This window comes from Perca fluviatilis, chromosome 17 (assembly GCF_010015445.1).
Source record: "Perca fluviatilis chromosome 17, GENO_Pfluv_1.0, whole genome shotgun sequence".
Taxonomy (NCBI): Eukaryota; Metazoa; Chordata; class Actinopteri; order Perciformes; family Percidae; genus Perca; species Perca fluviatilis.
This window is the reverse complement of record NC_053128.1, coordinates 2,658,846-2,678,660: the sequence shown is the minus strand read 5'-3', so window position 1 is coordinate 2,678,660 and position 19,815 is coordinate 2,658,846. Positions and strand designations below refer to the sequence as shown.

Sequence of the window (19,815 nt, the reverse complement as noted above, 5' to 3'; positions counted from 1 at the left end):
CGCTCACAGAAGCTCTTGTGTCTGCAAGACAGTCTGATCCAGAATCACATCCAGAATCAAATACACTCATGAAATATGAAATCGGAGGAGTCTGTTTGCTTCAGGAGGCTTTTCATGAATAGAATATGTTTGTATTTACTGTCTGACTGCTCCCCAGCTGCTGCTGGATTCCCACTGATGCCGCTCACGTATTCAGGTGTGTTCAGCAGGAAGTCATCAGCCGGCTCAGCCAGAGAGGGCATTTGGATCAGAAACAGTCCTAACTAAAAACTCACTGAAAAGTGTCCTCCACAGCGCTGCCTAGGAGGGTCTGATAGTCCACACAGCATTCCAGGGTTGGGAGAAAATCGTGCTCTGGTTTATTGGCTTTTCTTTAAATCAATCACTATCATGTTTGGTGGCACTAAGCACCGGGCATAGCTCACTTTTTTCAAAATTAGTTGTTTTTTGTCTACGTTTTTGTTGCTTTTTTTGACTTTTGTGGCATTTTTGTTGACATAAAGCCCTACAAAAGTCGGCAAAAAAAGGTTCCTTAGCCATGATAGAATTAAGCAAATCAAGCAAAACAAAGATTACATTTTTAAAAGCAGCTGCCACACAGCCGACGCACAGCGACCTGTTTCCCAACCATATGAAAACTCTCTGCTTCTGGGGGAATTTCTGAGTCTCAAAGTCGGCAAATCTGCCAAATTCTGTCACGTAATGACAGTCTGAAAAACAGTTTCCTGTCTTTTTGGTTTGGTGCACAACTATTTATTGGGAACCTAAATTGATATGTGGGCCGGATCAAAATGTGCGAGGGACCGTATTTGGCCCCCCGGGCCTCGGGTTTGACACGTATTCTAGACAGTATTTGTCATTGTTTTAGATTGTTGCAATAATTGAAAAATATCCCTTTTGAAGTACATTTCGAACACATGAAATACTCGCGAGTTAACTATTCATGCGATTAATCACAATTAAATATTTGAATCGATTGGCAGCCCTAGTTGTGTTGTGTTGATGTTAAATTTTTTTGCCCGAGGACCGTGAATCTTTCTCTGTTATTTCTTTGTTGAGAGAACTGATCTGAGTGAACATCTGTTTGGGGCTTTTCAATTGATAATTATAGACTTGATTCTACTCTCATTATTTGATGTCTTCCTGTTGTGAAGGACTGTCATAGAGCATGAAGTTCTTTTGTGCGCACACAGTCAAAAAAATGATGGGCATAATCACCAGACAACAACTACATCAGATTTGTTTGTACTTTTTTTTACTTTTTAATAGAAAAAGTGTTGCATCACATTCATATTCTGTCGACACTCTGCTCCCAACAGCCGCTGCCTGCAAACATTACATGATGTTTACAGCAAACAGGGAGAGTCTGTGTCTCCGGTATGTCACGTCGGGGATCGGGTCTTAAAGTGAATGTTAAATTAGTGCAATGCAAATGGCACTGCTCATATGACAATTTTGATCATTTATTTCTGTTGATAGGTCTACTTTCTCCTTAAAAACATTCTACCACGTGTGCAGGGTCCGGAATTAACACTCGCCAGTCGCCAAATGCGGGGGCAGGCCGACACGCACGCACACACACACACCAGACACCAGCCACTACCTTCTGTTTACTGATAGCTAGCATTTACATCAGGCTAATTAATTAGCTAGTACGTGGTGATTTTTGGCAGCCAGCCTTCCAAAAGAAAGCACAATGAAATTAAATGTTAACCGATCATTAACCGTTGACCGACAAGCAGGAAACGGAGTCTCAGTCTCAGTTCACCCGTCTGGGAGGCTCTGATACACTTTCCGCACTCCGTGTCCGCGGACAGCTGCAGCCACTTTACAGAAACCGCTTGTCCACAGCGGCCCGCGGCGTGTATGTCCGAGCCCGTCTCCAGCGCCTCCACCTGCAGGTTGTCAGCCGTGTGTCTGCCTGGTGTACTCTCAGTCGGCCGATTTAACTCGCCGGTCCTCACCGATATAGTTTCATGTGTCACGTAGCTCTCCACAAGCAGAAAAAAGAGGAGCTTAAAACACAACTTGCTGGTTCAAAGTTAGGACTAACAAGTTAATTACCAATTAAGAAATAGATTGTATAGCCTATTTACATTTTTATCATGCAAAAGATGTTTTTTAAAACTTTATACAAAACAATTTAAAAACGCAGTGTCCGTCGTCGAATCACAAAAAAAATTCAATAATTGGTCATTTATCGTTATCGAGGTAAAATGTGAAATAAATCGGGATTTTGATTTTAGGTCATATCCTGCAGCCCTAGTGTTGTCAATAGTCATTTCTAAAGCCACGCCATGCACACATTAGATTTGAAATTAGCAATTTCGAAATATATAGCCAATAGAAGGGGACTAAAGACCGCGTGAGCACTAATGAACTAATAATAATTGCTATTAAACAACAGCCACAGTCAGCATGTTTTCATATGACTTTTATTAATAGAACTAGTACAGTGCCCGTTGAAAATGTTCCTGTTTGGAACGGGCGATTACTTGGCCTGTGGTATTGCTGCTTGTAGAATTCATCTAAACCAAATTGTATCCCAAAATGACTTACAGAAGGACCCTAAACCACTTAATATGCAACTCCACTGTATAGCCTACTACTGACACTTACAGTGTAGGCTACGTCTACATCAGAGGAAGACATTGTACTGCTGTATTTACCTGACAGAGAACGGGGAAGATTCAGAATGTAATCACAAAATATCACAATGACAATGTGGAGTAATCAGACATTAGCATCATGGACTCATGGCGGTGTGCTACCCATCTGGCCCGTTATGAGAGCTAATCAGCAGATATCTTCGTTCATCAACCACCAGAACCGAGAGAGAAAGAGGAGAGAGAGAGAGAGAGAGAGAGAGAGAGAGACAGTGTTGTCTCGTGTCGTATGATCAGTTTTAATTTCCATACATGTTTAGTGGCTTGACGGTTAACGGTGAAGTATGGGATTTGATTCGCGGGGGTGTTTTGGCGATGGTAATGTTATTAGTGTTGTAATTTAGCAGTAGAGTTAATTAACCCGACCCAGGGCGAGTCTGATGAAAAGTGATGTGTCTTCCCGGTTCAGCTCTGAGATTTTCTCGCATTGCACAGTTCTGTGAAGGAATAATCTCCGAGATTACCTTATATTCTGTCTCTGGTTAGAAGTGGTGAATGTAGGATACAGTTTGATATTTAGTGTTGGCAAATGGCTTTTTGTTGAATTTCCTCTTAGCGAAATAATAGACGCTGAAAAGCATAGGGCCTTTGTTTCGCCAACCTTATTCCACACAACGGTCACAATGTTCCTTTCTGCTATCCGCTATGCTCCAGGAAAGTGAAGAAAAGTTAGTTTGGTATATCCAGCAATCATGTAGCTAACGTTGGAAGCAGGAAAAGGCCTACAGATAAAATAAGAACAAAATGCATATCGATGAAAACACTTTGCTGTCATCGGACATGGGACAAGCCCACTACTCCAGTCTCTCTCTTGCATTGACATTAAACTAATACATAAGGAATATGTGGTGCTAATATGCCCCATTACACTTAGTGTTGTTTTTTTTTCTTCCAAATGCAGGCTGTTAGATGCTGATGAATAGCCACAGTGTGGCGATGTATGGAGATGTGTGTGTGTTCTGACTCCACAGGGCAGTGACCATGATTAGGATAACGAATGTGTGTGTTGTTTCCCCGTGATAATGAGTGCAGCCCGGCTCATTAGCCGCTTCCTGTTAGCGGCTTAATGAAAGGAACATAGCCAGCGCTGCATCTATCAGTCATGTATATTCAGTGTGCTGCTGTCAGCGCTAGCTGCTGGTAGCGCTGGATGCTAATGGAAAGAACTACACAGGGTGGATGAGAGACTTTCACTTTTCATACTTTAAGATACTTTTACTTACTTAAGTGAGGTTTTAATTGTAGGACTTTTACTTGTAGTATTTATATTAATAATTTATATATATATATATATATATATATATATATATATATATGTGTGCACAGCAGACAGCAGTCAAACACGGATCGGTTTAGTCTGTTGGTTCACAGTGATTGTCTCACTTCACTGTGGAATCAAGTCACTCTCTAGGAAAGAACACACACACACACACACACACACACACACACACACACACACACCGTCCTGGTTGTGGCCTGCGGGGACTCCTCTCCTGATTAATTACAGGCTCTGTGAATTACTCTGGGTGTTTTAGAAAACATTTAACGAGCCGCCAAACTCCCCCGCTGAGCCACCGGCCGGCGTGCTCCGCTCGCCCAAAAACACTGAGCCGCAGATTGAAAGACATGAAAGAGGGAGAGGAGAGGGAGGGAGGGGGCGGGGTCACCGAGCTCCTGTGGAGAGAGGGAAGTCTTCACTAACACAGAGGGAGGATTTAAAGTCTGTCAATATGTCCACTGGCCCAGCCAAGACCAGGGTGTCTTCAGCCAATCAGAATAAATGAAGTGCCAAAACTGTTCACCCCTCTCAGATATTTATATGCGGAGCTGTTTCTCTGTGGCTCCAAAAAACAAGGTCGTCCTGGAAGCTGTTTTTAATACAAAAATAACTTCAATTTAATTTAAAGGACCATGGGGACATGGAGGGAACAGAGGGATAAAAACGCTGTAAGTAAGTACACAGTGTTATATAAAAGTGTAATATAAAGTACAGGCTAAAAGTTAGTGCTATTCTACCAGATTAAAGTCAGTTTCATCTGATCCATCTCTATGTGTTCAGTCCAGATAGGAGGTGGAGTCCAGGCTGTGTTTAGCTTAGCTTAGCACAAAGACCAAGCAGGGGGAAACTGTTAACTAGCTCCAACAAAAGTTTAAACACTCCTTTCAACAACTCCAAAGCTTTCTCATTGTCATGGTTTCATCTAAACAGGTGTAGAAATAGAAAAACAACACATAGACGTTGGTTAGCTAGTTCCCAAATTTCTTCATCCTCTTTTCCTTTCTTCGTTCTTCTTTTCTCCCTTTCCTATTTCTCCACTCATCCTTCATCCCCAAGTTATAAAAGTTTTTTTTTTATATAGGCTGAGGGAGTGATACCATGATCATCCGAACAGACCCAACACTTTGGCAAGTGCTTGCAAGCCAGGCACGGGCTGTTGGTTGACATGTACATAGTCTTGCATTGCCAGACCTTCCTCCACAGGGCTGCGGAGGAAGGTCTGGCTAGTCCACACAACATTCCGGGATTGGAGAAAAATTTGCTCTGGTTTATTGGCATTTCTTTAAACCAATCACAATCGTCTTGGGCGGTGCTAAGCGTGAAGGAACTTGTTTTGGTGGAACGTGTACGTTCAAAGGTTGTTTTAGTCGTACTCAGAACAGAAAACTCCGATTGGACAGATAGTCTAGCTAGCTGTCTGGATTTACCCTGCAGAGATCTGAGGAGCAGTTAACCATAGTCCTCAGAAATAGACCGGAGGTTAGAACGCCAACACAAAGAAAGCAGAAGGTAACGGCCCATTAAGAGGAACATCCGGCAGAACCTCCGGTGGCACCTAATCCTTACCTTAACAGTGTGCGCATGCTGCTGCTCATTTCTTTCTGCCTGGTCACAGGTTATAAAATGTCGGCCTCGTAGACGAATCAAATCATCTTGATCCATCCTTTGTCTCTCTAAGCTCTGTAATCCAGGATTTGAACTCAATCAAGTCATAGAGGGGGGAAAAAAGGACTTAACGTGACTTTAGAGCATGACCTGACCCTGACCGGGCCGACCTGCTCGGCATTTACTACCCATCATGCTCCGTTTGAGCTTAAAGACCATGTGTTACCTTGCGGAGAAACGTCTTCCTCTGCTTGTCCTTCGAAAGAACACACGTCTCATGAAAGTGAGAAGTGTGAGGTGATCGGTTACAGACATCTGTTCCATTTCACCATCTGTTGTCATCTCTCTCCGCGCTGCACATTGTTTGGATGTTTGTGGCGAATCTTGGGAGATTTCCGTTCCCTCTCGCCAGTCAGATCTCCCTCCAATTCATTTGTGTTTGCTGTCCTTAATCCTGCCATCTGTGTGTTCTTTTGTTTGGGAATTGATATTATGTAAAATGGCTCTCGCTGCTGGTTGGAGGTGAGTTAAGTAGTGAAGGTTATTCTGATGCTTCAGTTTAAGCACAATCTGTTGTTTCTACAGCTGATTTTACAGTGCAATGATTTCTGATTCCTTCCTTCCTCCCCCCCTTTTCCTTACCTAATCCTACACTTGAAGTGTAATATGTTTTTCAAGCCCTATTTCCCCATGCATTGGTGTCTTAAGTGACTAATGTGGACAAAAATATTTGAAATTGGTCCAGTATTGAGCAAGTAACGGCAGCCGTGAACCAGGCTGCAAATAGACATTGTCACAATCTCTGTCCACTAAAAGTTCTGTTTTTGCCGCAGACAGACTCAGATTATTATTATTATTAGTTTTGTGTCTAAGTGACTGATGGGAACAACAATCTTTGAAATCGGTCCAGTATTAAGCCTGAACGCCGTAACCAGCAGCCACAGACCGGGCATTAATGTAACTGTATGGGGCAAATGTTCTGCATCAGTTAGCGTCCACTAAAAGTTCTGTTGTTGCCGCTGACAGACTCAGATTATTATTAAGTGTCTGACAACATTATGGAAAGGATCCCTACAGAGATAGACCTTTTTGTTAAAGAGAAAAATCCTTTTTTTGTAACCAGAAACAGCCTCAAAATCGCCATCGCCAAATTCGCCAGACTCCATTTGAATAAACAATACTTTTAGCGTGTATAGAGCTATCGAGAACCGATTCCTACTTAGAATCGTTTCATGCGCAAGTTTTATTTCCGTAGCGGCCAGGCGCTTGTTGTGTTGAATCCATGAAGCACAGTAAGCAGCGCTTTAAAGTGTGGCTTTATTTTATGTTAAAACTGCAAACCACCATTGAATCAAAACAAAACGTCCCTCTTATTTGTGAAATAAGCATGTGACCCGTTTCAACTCCACCTGTCAACGAATCGAGAATCGATAATAACCGGAATCGAAAGGAGGAATTGGAATCACAATTGTTAAAATCCCAACGATTCCCAACCCTAATTTCGACCAACCCAGAGTGGTGATTGTTGGAACAGTGGAAAGACGAACCAAGACGGCTTTGAATCAAGTGTGTTTTCTGATGATTAAATTGCTGTTTATTTAAGTGGAGTCTGCTAGGTTTGGCGATGGTGATTTCGGGGCCGTTTCTGGTTAAACAAAAAGGATCTTACTCTTTAACTAAAAGTCTATCTCTGTAGGGATCCTTTCCATAATGCTGTCAGACACTGTCAGTGGCAAAAACTGCAAATTGAACGTAAGTTGAAGGTTTGCATTTTGCCGATAACTTTACATTGTAGCTTGATTTGCCTCTTGCTTAACACTGGACCAATTTTAAAGATTGTTGTTCCCCTCATTAATTTAAACAGAAAAATAGCGCCCAGGTTGAAAAAACCTGAAGTTACCCTTTAAAGAATAATGCTTCAGGCTGCAGTTTGTATCTATACACAGTAGGGGTGGGGGAAAAAAATCAATACAACATACTATCGCAATATTTTCTGTGGCAATACTGTATCAATACACATACGCCAACTATCGATCTTTTATTATATAATTAAACATGAGAGTTTAACCTTATGGTACTAGAATAATAAGATTGATTGTTTTTTCAGTCCACTAGATGGAAAATTGAAGTGAGATGAACAAACCAGAGACATTTTTTTCTTTAGAAAAAACAGGTAATGAATTGCAATATATCGCAGAATATCGCAATATGTTTGAAATCGCAATAATATTGTATCGTTACATAAGTATCATGGTAATATCGTGTCGTGGGGCCTCTGGTGATTCCCAGCCCTAATACTCAGCAGCTTGTTTGGCCTGTGACCCTGCACTGCTCTCTTTCTGTCTGTGTTGGTTTCTTCCTCTCTGTGATGTCACAGTTTGTCAGCGTCCTCCTTCCTTCCCTCCTTCCTTCCTGCCTCTTTGTCTGCAGCGATTACCGTCACCCGTTAGTCGGCACGGACGGCTCCGGCTGGGATGGACCGGTTAGCTTGTCCTCGGGCGTCTCGGCCCCGGCTGTGTCTCCCAGCAGGAGCACAGCTGTCCTGATCGGACAGGATTCGGGTCAGGTCTGTCGGACACCGAGAGCCGCGCTAATTAGACGTTACCCATATCCACTGTGTCATCACGCAACGATGGCCGCCACTGTCCGTTTAAACGGCTTGCCGTGGCAACCAGATGGATGTCGGTCTTTCTGCTGTGAGCTGCAGCCAAGAGAGAAACCTCCAAAACACAGCTGCCTTTCATTTTTGTGTTCAGACCACAGCTCAGTTAGAGTTTTTTTTATCAGCGTTAAAAACAGCAGTAACGGGTGGAAGTGGTAAATACAAATAACAGCAGTCTAAAATAATAGAACAACCAGAAAAAAGCCAGTTGCAAATATAGGCTGGGTAAAAAAACATTGACCGGGCTGGAGTTACGTGTATGTACCCTTACTTATTAGATAGCACCCTGAGTTCATATATTTAACTCTTTAATTAAACCCTCTTCCTGTTTTTAGTATGATTTAGAATGTACCAATTACTATTCCTCCCGTTTGTCCAGGGCCTCGCTGTTTACCCAACATCTAAATCACAATACAACTTTATCCCCAAAATCAACTCAAATCTAATAACTGGGATTGTTTTTAATATTCATGTTGTGCTTCATACAAATTGTGTAATTCATTCATTACATTATCTATTTATAATTCTCATTATTTTTAAACATTCAAAAATTAGGTGCATGTATTTTGTGGGGGGATTTAGGGGTCCTCCCTTATTTGCAATTTTACATCATATTGGACCATTGTTATTACCATATCTGTGTCTAAATGTTGGAAACGCTAGAGCAGATAATAAATAAATAACACTCAAAAAGCTTAAAGACAAAACCTGCTAAAGAAGTCCACTGGGGACCACCTACAATCATTAGATTTGAGAAAAGTCTTTTAGTTACATTAATTCAGCGAAGTTGCTGCCCAAAACGGCTCGGGTGCTGCACCTAAACCTTAGCCTGACAAGCCAGACCCACATCCAGATGTTGGGTCTGGGAACTCACCATTGGCAGGGCTCAATCCGAGGGGCGGGATAAACGGTTGTCTTTCAAATTCCCTCTGCACGCAATAGGATAGCGCTACAACCAACCAGAGCAACGCTAGTCGATAGGTTAAACTTTTGCCGTATCCGGTCGGCAAACACATCTTCCTTTTTTAAGAATGACTTCAGAGCCGTTCTTTGTTCTTTTCTCAAAGAAAAGCTGAACTCCAAGTCTTCCAGAGTCGCGGCCAAAGCCGATTCCAAAGACCGCTGTTCCCAGCAGCAGCAGCCATCTTCTTTGTTTTCAAGTAGCAGGAAATTCACGCGGAACCGTCGCAACTCTGTTTATGTTAAGCCCGCCCACCGACTCGATATACACGATGTGATTGGCCTGACTAGAGTTTGGTTTTTACAGCTCACAAGCCAACGGAGAGTTGCTAGACTGACCCTGGCTGCAAATTACATTTGCTGCTGCTAGGGGGCATCTAGATTTCTAGGCTACCTAAACCTTATAATGGCAGGGGAAAACCCTGTATATATTTAAATTAGTATTCTACCTAATTGTTTGTGCAGTGTTGACTGGCTTTAATGCACATTATGTAATGTGTTGGACCCCAGGGGAGTTAGTTGACTAATGCTGTGGACCTTTATCAGGACCATAGGTTACCATGGTGGAGCAAAATTCAAATCAGAAGACAGGCTTGCTACTCAATGACATAGAATCTACTCATAAAACTGGCTTCATTAGTAATAAAAGCCTATCTTTAATATCATTTGAAATGAATGCCCGGTTCTCTCTGTAGATAAAAGCAAATCAAGGCCTGTCCACTGTTTTTTGGGTGTTCCTTGATGGTTTTGACCTTCAGTGATGCTGTAATCACTTCTCTCTCAGCTCTCTTTGTGATAAAAAATCATTTCCCCTTATTATGAGCTTTGGCCTGTTTGTTTGTCGGTGTGGGTCAGAGAAGGATCAGAGGAGCAGGGCTTAAAGAGTGAGCTTTTACTGACCCACAGATATTCGTGTTAGATCTTTGAATAAAAAGTCCAGTTTTTTCGGTTTCACTTTTAAGCAGCGCTGTGTCCTGCTGCAGTGTTCTTGAGCCAGGCACTGATTGCTATCTGGGTAAGTTTCCAGTTTAACCTATAGATGGTAGTCTCGCATTGCCAGACCTTCCTCCACGGCGCTTCCTCCATGTGCTCTGGTTTATTGGCATTTCTTGGTGCTAAGCACCGGACGGAGCCACGGTGCCTCTGCTAAATAGCCACGGGAAGGAACTTGTTTTGGTGGAACATGTGTACGTTCAACATTTGATTTTGTTGTGCAACAGAAAACAGAAAACAGATAGTCTAGCTAGCTGTCTGGATTTACCCTGCAGAGATCTGAGGACCAGTTAACTATAGTCCTCAGAAATCCACCGGAGGTTAGAACGCCAACACAAAGAAAGAAGAAGGGGACGCACATCAGGCCGAAAATGGCGGAATTCCGGCGGAATTTCTGCGGCACCGGAGCAAACCCGGAAATGAGTATAGTATGCACAGTAGTGATCGGGAGATGAACAAATGGTATCAAAGTCCCGCCCCTACACCCACCTGACCAAACGCAAGTCAGTTACAGCTGTCGATAATGACGTTTCACCAAATTTCAATAGCATCAAATAACTAATAAAAACCCAACTTATTAGAACAAACGTCAGCATCTTCGGGGAAAGAAATTGCCATGACTTTGGCTTTTTAGTTTGGCCCATGTCCCGTCTCCTAACATGGAGGGGGCGGGGTTTAGAACCTATACTGCATCCAGCCACCAGGGGGCGATCCAGATGTTTTGCTACTTATACAGTCAATGCATCAACTCCTGGTTTAACCCAACATGTGTTACTAAACACTATACAATTGATACAAGCCTTGAGATATGAATTCATTTCTGACATTCGGTGTATTTTCATTCTGTAATTGCCTCTCTCCATAGGACAGAACAAACAACAGACTGATGATTTAGCTATCTTTGGGGGCACCATCAGTTTTCCCCTTATTGCTCTTGTCCCTGTCCCTGCCTACTTCCAGATCTGATTTACACATTGATTACTGTTCAGATTTGTTTTTTGTGCTCGCTCAGTAGTTCTGCCCAAAATGAATGTAAAAGGTGCAGCGAGAGAAATATTAGCAGTGTGATTCTCATAAGGAGTCTTCTGTTAGTGCTGAAATTCATCTCTTCACTCAAACTGCTGACACGTGAAGCAGCAGAGGGTCTCAGTGTGACTTGGTTTTGAGCGAGAGTTTGTTTTCAGTGTCAGTTTACATACGAAAACAAAGACCTGTTTTTTAAGAATATTTTTTTGTGGCTTTTTTGGCTTTTATTTCATAGGACAGCTGAAGACAGAGAGAAGGGCCACGGGTCGGACTCAAACCTGGGCCGCTGCAGTAAGGGCTGAGCCTTAGTAAATGGGGCATCACTTTTTAATGGAGACCCTGCAGCCAATGAGAATTGAGCATTTACCCAGACCATGGTATAACGTATGTTTGCAGCCAGTTTAGACTACTGCATGCGGTGGTGCAGCCCTGTCATTTAAAAAAAATGTAGTTCCTATAAAACTAAACTGCATTCTCAATTATGTTTCCAGGGAAACGCAGTGTGCACGCTGCCCGCACTGACGAGCTCCGCATTCCATTTTGACATGGATGGCTGGAAAGACTGGTCGAGCAGGTTCGCCTGTAAGAACATCTGTATGATTCTTCATGTGTAGATCACAGGGAGTCAAATAGCTCAAAATATGTGGAAAGACAGAGGCACCAGCACATACATTTAATGCCAATGATGGAAATGGTTGTGGTGCATAATTGTCATAATTGTCATAATTGTCGTGTGTTTGGGTCCTTCTGAAGCTCCGCTAGCAGCAATGTTAGCCCTTCACTTTTGTATGATTGGGGCTTTACAACACGTTAGCTATTTCACACGCAGAGTGAATATTAAGGTGTGCGTGTGTGTGTGTGTGTGTGTGTGTGTGTGTGTGTGTGTGTGTGTGTGTGTGTGTGTGTGGTGAGTCTCAATGGCTGCACTTAATGACAGATAACTGGTGTTTAAGTGCAGATATAAAGAGGCGGCTAACGGGGTTTCTGTTCACACAAGGAGAGTAAAACTGCGACTGTGTGTGTGTGTGGATGTCCTTCACTGGGTACTATCATTACCCCCACAGACACACACACACACACACACACACACACACACACACACACACACACACACACACACACACACACACAGCAGATGTTCATTGAAATGAACGATGGAGCTGATTTCCATTTGAATGTTGAGTGGAAGTTATTATGGTGCAGCTACAGAGTGGCAGCATCATTGATATTGTGTGTGTGTGTGTGTGTGAGAGAGAGGGAGAGAGAGAGAGAGAGAAAGATGAAGCAAGATCCCAACAGCACTTTAGTTCCTTATTGTTTTTAAATGGTCTTTATCAGCTCACATTAACTCTTTTATAGAAAAAAGAATCCAGGTGAGTTTGTGTATCCAGCCGATGTGGAGTCAGACTCGTTGTGTCTCGCGGAGGTCATCTGGTTGTGGATGTGTCTCATTACCATATGAATGGCTGCCCTCAGCTGTTTGCAGCAGGAAGTAGGATCGTCTTAACGCGGCGGCGTCCTGCCTGTCCTCGCCGGTGTGACAAAGAGCTGCCTGAAAACACGCTTCTGTTAACACGCCTCCTCAGGTAATCGGTGATAAACCCGCAGCTCTGCAGGCAAAAAAACATCCAAACAATCAACGGGAATAACGCCAAACCCAACAAAGGCTGCTGGGTAACGGGTCGCAGAGCACTAGTCTTCCATAGTAACAAGGGAGATTGTAGGAGAGAAAGAAACACGCAGCTTTTCCTCTCTACCTTTCTAACTTTTTTTTTTTTAAGCATGTAACTTTGTTAATGGCATTTTCACCGTTATTTGACAGGAATGAGAACCGGTGCGTGATTGGTTGAGATCTGCTCTCTTTTAGTGGCTCCGACTAATTCCTGAGGCCTATACTATGGAGCAAGATTTGGGGTTACCGAGGTAACTTCAGGTGTAGTCTCGCTTTCCCAGACCCTCCTCCAAAGCGCACTGAAGGAGGGTCTGGCTAGTCCACACAGCATTTGGGGATGGGAGGAAAACGTGCTCTGGTTTATTGGCATTTCTTTAAACCAATCACAATCGTCATGGGCGGCGCTAAACTCTGCAAAGAGCCGCCGCAAAATAGTCGGGCAACAGAAAACTCCGATTGGACAGATAGTCTAGCTAGCTGTCTGGATTTACCCTGCAGAGATCTGAGGAGCAGTTAACCATAGTCCTCACAAATCCACCAAATATACAGTTTTTGCCGATTGCTCACACACTGAAATCAAAAGTATTACACAATTATCTAAACCTTACACTGAAGGAGCAAATCATCGGCCCAGATGTGCACCACTATAAGCCCAATGTCAGCCGCACACTTTTTGCAAAACAATACACACAGTGATTTGCAAAACACTATACACACTTGTATATATTAGACACAGAAGTGTATCATGATGTCACTTCCTTTATCCGTTATTACTGATCCACATCTCTAACTAGATTACAACTTGCACTAACTGTATATTGACTTCACTACTTCTCAGCATTCATATAGACTATCTATTTATATATTCTGCATTATAACTGATCCACATCACTAACTAGACGACAACACTGTCTATTCATGTATACTGTGTTATTACCATACCACTTTCACATATACATCGTCTTACTTACACCTCACTTTAAACCGGCTTTCTAATGCCTACTCAATCTGTACTTTATGTAGCCTTTTTATACTACGTATATTGAATGTGAAACTGTATGTTGTCCTGCACGCTTATGCTTTTCTTGGCCAGGTTGACGTTGCAAATTAGAACCTGTTCTCAACGGCCTACCTGGTTAATTAAATAAAGGTTAAATAAAAAATTCCAAAGCACTTTATCAAACAGGGCATGAAGTTAACTTTTTTGACCACAGCCACTTTGGCATGTAGATTTTTAAATCCACCTGCCAAAGTGACTTTTTACCAGCCACTTTTTTTTTTTGCCACATAAAAGGTGAAAAACATGACTTGCTGTGTCTCTATGATCCTGTCCTGTCCTATTCATGATAGCTTACTCGTGGACATTGCGCCGTCATCACGTGCTGTAGTAGGGGGGCCAGCCTTGATAATACTGCATAGGGGTCCGGTGTTGGCTCGTTACACCACTACACATAAGAGATGAGATGACTGACAAAATCAGGAGTAGCCTACACGCACCACAACAACAACAAAAACACTGGGGAATGTGGACCATAACATATGAGTTGTTGCAAAAAAGTTGCAACGTTTTTTGTATAGTTCTTAAAATTATAAAAATAAATAAAAAGGAAACTTGTTTTGGGGAGAATAATAATTAGTACTATTAATGAATTACTCTGGGCTGAGATTTTCTAGGAACCTTACCAAAAAGGCTCAGGATGATGATGTTGGTATAATATGAAAACGGCTGGTGGATTTAAGACACAAAATAATAATTTATTGAATGAATCAAATATGAACATATGTGTCAGTGGCTTGTTGATCTTTACATTGTTAGTTAATTTCCCATCCTGGGCTGGGACTCACATTCATACGGTTTCATATTGGACTTTAACTTATCATTGCACTTACAATAAAGTAGCTGTCCTCAATTTAGGTCATCCTGTAGGTCTCATCTGCGTTTTTTCCTGCATCCACCGTGTGTTTGTGTGTGTGTGTGTGTGTTATTGTGTGTGTGTGTGTGTGTGTGTGTGTGTGTGTGTGTGTGCGTCAGTCACAGGGGAAACAGAGCAACAGCCCCGCTTGCTGCAGACAGCTGACAAGATGAAACAGCAGCAACTTTCAGAGACTTAAGAGTGAAAAATCGTTCCAGCGTACATTGATGTTAAAATGTCTACAGGTTGGCAGCACGGTCTGAAAAGTGTTGCACGGTCTTTCGCTGTACGTTTGGTTGGTAATGTGAGATGTTCGAGTCACACACACACGTCTCGTCTTCATAACATAAACAAGGAAATGAATTTGACCCGTTCTCCCTCCCGCTTGGTCAGTGGCTGCGCGATAGGGAGCCCCGGCTGTCAATCAATGTCTTCCAGTGATGCGGGCCCCTGATTGGACCAGGCCCGTAAGCAACCGTGTACCCTGCTTACCGATAGTTACGCATCTGAATCACTCAATTCTCATTGGCTACCCGCCAAAGTGGCAGGTAGATTGACAGTGTTAGCCGCCAATTGCAAAATTCACCCGCATTTGGCGGGTGGGTGGGTGTTAATTTCATGCCCTGCTGTCAAATGACCACACCTTCCATCCATCAGGTACGCAAACACATGTTCAAACTCGCAGTATGTGCGCATGAGTATTTCCGCCAACCGGTTTGTTTGTGGTTGTCACCATGGTGAATCGTAGAATCATGGCTCCATTCATGCTACCTTTTTATTGTGGTGGTGCACGCGCTTAGCTCTGAAGTCAACCTACTCCGAGTTGATTGAACCAACTCAAATCAGCTGTTCTGGAACCGAAAACTCAGTTTCCCATCTCAGGGTAAATCAACTCAGACATCAGGGTTAGACTCAGTTTGTAAAACCTCCTTCCTGAAACAAGCCCCTGTAGGGTTCTGTTGTTGGGATTCTCCTTGTAGACATGTTGACTGATTTGGGTATATGGATAGGAATATATTATATTTTCCTCGGTCTGCAGCATTGCTCTTGTATAGTGTTTGGTGAACTTACTGTATATTTGCACTTTCTCTGTGTACTTCATTTACAGTACTCTGATCACTGAGATGTAGCAGGATGAGAATGACTAATCCTCTCAAAATCTGGATGAAAATCTTTTAAACTGACCTTTGTTGATCTGAAATGAAGACGGATTCAGCAACTGCTGCTATTTCTCTCTTAAAATTTTTTCAGAAACACGTTTCGGTGAACTATCTTTGTAAAATATGAGATCGTATTCCTAACGAAGCAGCCTTTATGCTCGGTCGTAAAATCCGGGAGCAGCCAGACCCACGTGACACGTTTGTCCAATCAGCTGCCGGTTTTCATTTTTAGGGCGACAATACAGATTAGCGCCGCCTGCTGTTATGGAGACGTATTACACGCTCAAGTCGGCATCTCGTCGGTGGGTCCCGAGGCACTTGTTGGACCTCGGGGAGCTGAATGGTCAGTCCGACTGGCTTTTCTGTCGGCCGTCTGGTTGGTATATGTAAGGGGCTAAACCCGTTGACGTTCCCTGATGGGTATCTTTATGAAAAGTATAGATTCTCAGCGGAGGGAATTCCGTCTCTTTGTTGGCGTCTTGAGCCACGTGTTGCCAATGCCACACATTGGGTTTGAATGATGTTTTCCTGTTTGTTTTGTATCTGCTCCCACGACCGCGGTTGTGAGGTTTGGCGAAGCCGGGTAACGGAAATAAATCCTTGCCTCGGAGTGCGCGCCTCTGGGCTGCAGGCTGGTTGCCTGAGCATCTGTGTGGAGTTGCTGGCCGAGTTTAAAGGGAATCGTTAGCTCTTAATTAGAGCATTACTGCAGGGATCCAGTTACACCTCCAGATAACGACGCATCGATGGAAGACTGGCAGACGCTACTCGCCCCCTCTGCTAACTTTCTACCTCACCTCTCTCTCCCCTTCCGTTCATCCAGCTCGTGTCCTATTTTCTCCATTCTCCAACACCTTTTCTTCTCTCCGCCTCCGTCTTTTTTCTTTCTTTCTCTTTTCTTCTTTTGTCGCTCCCCCTCTCTCTTCTCTCCCTGTTTCCTCTCTTCTCATCGTCTCCCCCTTTGCTTTTTTCCTGTCATCCCCTCTGTAGCTCTGTCTCTTCCTTCTCTCGTATTCCCTTCTTTCAACTTTTCGACGTATCCGTCTTCTCTCTTTCTCAGTCCTTTTCTTTTGTGTCTTGTACTCTCTTTCATTCCCTCATCTTCCTCTTTATTGTACCTGTGTGCCTCTGTTTCTTTCTCCTTCCTTCCTTTTTCCCCTTTTCTCCTTCCCCCTAATTTCTCTCCTCCTTTTTGTTCTCTCTATCTGTTTACATTTTCTTCTTCTTTGCTTTTTTCCTTTCCTTCTTCGGCCTTTCTTACCTTTTACCTTTCTTGCATTTTTCCTTCCTTTGCTCTACTTTCTTTGTCCCTTCTTTTCTTTCTTTCTTTCTTTCTTTCTTTCTTTCTTTCCTCCCATCCTCCTCACATCCTATCTTCCATTCTTCTCTTCGTCTTAAAGTACAGTCAATTTTCACAAATGGGTGTAATATTCTGGTCCACGTACTTTTGGCCATGTACCATATGCTATGTGTGCTAATATTCAAAAGTGCTCAGGAAGCACACACACACACACACACACACACACACACACACACACACACACACACATACACACACACACACAGATATTTAGAAATGACGTTGGGGTTCGGGTCGGGCTCGGTCACATCAGCGCAATAAGGCATTGAACATTTTAAATTTAAAAAAGCTTATTATGTAGGTGCGCGCCTGTGTTAACGTGCGCTTGTTGCCCCGTGTGAGCTGATGACTTCATCTGTTGACATTTCCGAATACCTTCCTACAAACGTACATGTGTCATTAGTATGAGAAAAAAAACGAGATTTTGACTGTGTGGGGCTCGGGTCGGGCTCATAAATATCTCATAAATATAAATATCTTAATGCCTATCGGGCTCGGTTACTGCTCTGTCGGACGCGGGCCGGTCTCGGACCTGATCGCGGCATGATCCGCTCTCTAAACTGTACCAACTGAATATGAAATGGTTCTTCAGTCCGGAGAAATCCTTGTGAAGTTCCTCTGTCGTTCATTTGTTGTTGCTGTTGTTTGTTTCTGCAGTGCCTCCTCAGTTCCTCAACTACCCGACAAACACGTACGCCTACGAGTCCACGGACATCGAGCTGGAGTGTGCAGTGACAGGAAACCCGCCGCCGACCGTGCGCTGGATGAAGAACGGGGAGGAGGTCATCCCCAGTGACTACTTCCAGATAGTGGTGAGTCACACTGGAATGAATAAACACTAGATGGAAACAGTATTTGGTAAGGATGTCCCGATCACAGTATCGGATCGGAGCCAATTTTGGCAATTTTTAACTGATTGGGGATCAGCATTCACCCTGTTTACCTTACTGCGATCATGTATATCATCTTGTAGTGATCGCCGCCTTTACTCACGCACGCCCTGCGCCACAAACGCACCGCCAGACTGCCTGGATGCCGGCACTTTCAGACCAACATGGCGTGGCCAATCAGCAGTGTCTGTCCAGAGAGATTCTCGTTGCTTGCAGCCCTTGGCAACAAGTAAAAAAGTCTGTCTTTCTTAGTCACCCGTTTTTTACAGAAGCGGGTTACTCTAATTCTCCACACTTCTTTCGGGATTCCACCAGGAAACCACGCTTTCAGGCTGTAATTCCCTGGAGCTGACATTGGTAAACCCGATAAGAAAACAAAGGGGCGCCCAGATAGCTCAGTTGTAGAGCGGGCGCCCATATATAGAGGTTTACTCCTCGACGCAGGGGGCCCGGGTTGGACTCCGACCTGCGGCCCTTTGCTGCATGTCATTCCCCCTTTCTCTTCCCTTTCATGTCTTCAGCTGTCCTGTCAAAATAAAGGCCTAAAAATGCAGAACAAAAATAATCTTATAAAAACAAGATTGACTATAAAGCACAAGAGACATCACTAAGTGTAGTTTTCATTGTCCAGCGGGGAACTTCACCAGCTGCACTAGGTTAAGACATATTTTGGTGAACCAAACAGTGGTGTGCAGCTCTATTCTCTGAGCTAATACAAGCATCGGATTGGGACTCTCTAACGGCAGATATTCAATAATTAAAAGATCAGATCGGGGGGGGGTCAAAAAAGCTAATCGGGACATCTCTAGTATTTGTGTTAAAAAAGAGAAAGTGAGAGCAGCAGAGTGGTGAGTATGACTCATAATCATGACCACATGACATAATATGATAATCTAGATATCATTTACAGTATAATCTGTTATCCCTTAATCTACTATAAATAGATAAACACACACAAAATCCCTCACTTTCAACATATTATCTTGAATTGCCAAGACATTTACAAATACTAACATCCTAACTAATTAGGTCCTAATAAGGGGTGCCAAACCTATGGCCCATGGGCCAGAACCGGCCCACCAAAGGGTATTCCGGGGGTTATACTTTTTGTGCTGTTTTATTAATTTTTCCCTGTGTGTTTAATGGTCTTAGCCAGACTTTGTCGTATGTTTGAAAGCTTTTATTGAAACGTTGTATGTGTCTGTTCTTCAGGACGGCAGTAACCTGCAGATTTTGGGTTTGGTGAAGTCAGACGAAGGATTTTATCAGTGCGTCGCCGAAAACTCAGCCGGCAGCTCGCAGGCGATGGCTCAGCTGCTGCTCCGGGAGCCAGGTAGGAACACACACACCCACCCACACACACACACACACACACACACACACACACACACACACACACACACACACACACACACAGCTGAAACATGTGGTGTCCCTCTCGCTTCTCATTGATAGAAACAACCTGCTACCATCACCTGTTGTCTTCATTCTGGTCATGACATCATTTCCTTTTGGCCATGCTGTATTTCCTGTGACATCACATATGCATATTTAATTTTGCCATCAGTGTTTGGGAGTAACAGAATACATGTACCGGCGTTACGTATTCAGAATACAAATTACAAGTAA

General features: G+C 43.3%; 1 protein-coding gene across 4 annotated transcripts in view; it reads left to right on the top strand.

Annotated features, from left to right (window-relative positions):
* Window positions 1-19,815, top strand: part of dcc (DCC netrin 1 receptor) — a 338,290-nt gene that overhangs the window by 128,804 nt on the left and 189,671 nt on the right. For all 4 annotated transcript variants that reach the window (XM_039780568.1, XM_039780567.1, XM_039780566.1 and 1 more), the window contains exons 6-7: window positions 17,954-18,108; window positions 19,399-19,519. In XM_039780568.1, coding sequence (XP_039636502.1) covers window positions 17,954-18,108; window positions 19,399-19,519 — 276 coding nt within the window. The remainder of the gene's footprint in view (window positions 1-17,953; window positions 18,109-19,398; window positions 19,520-19,815) is intronic.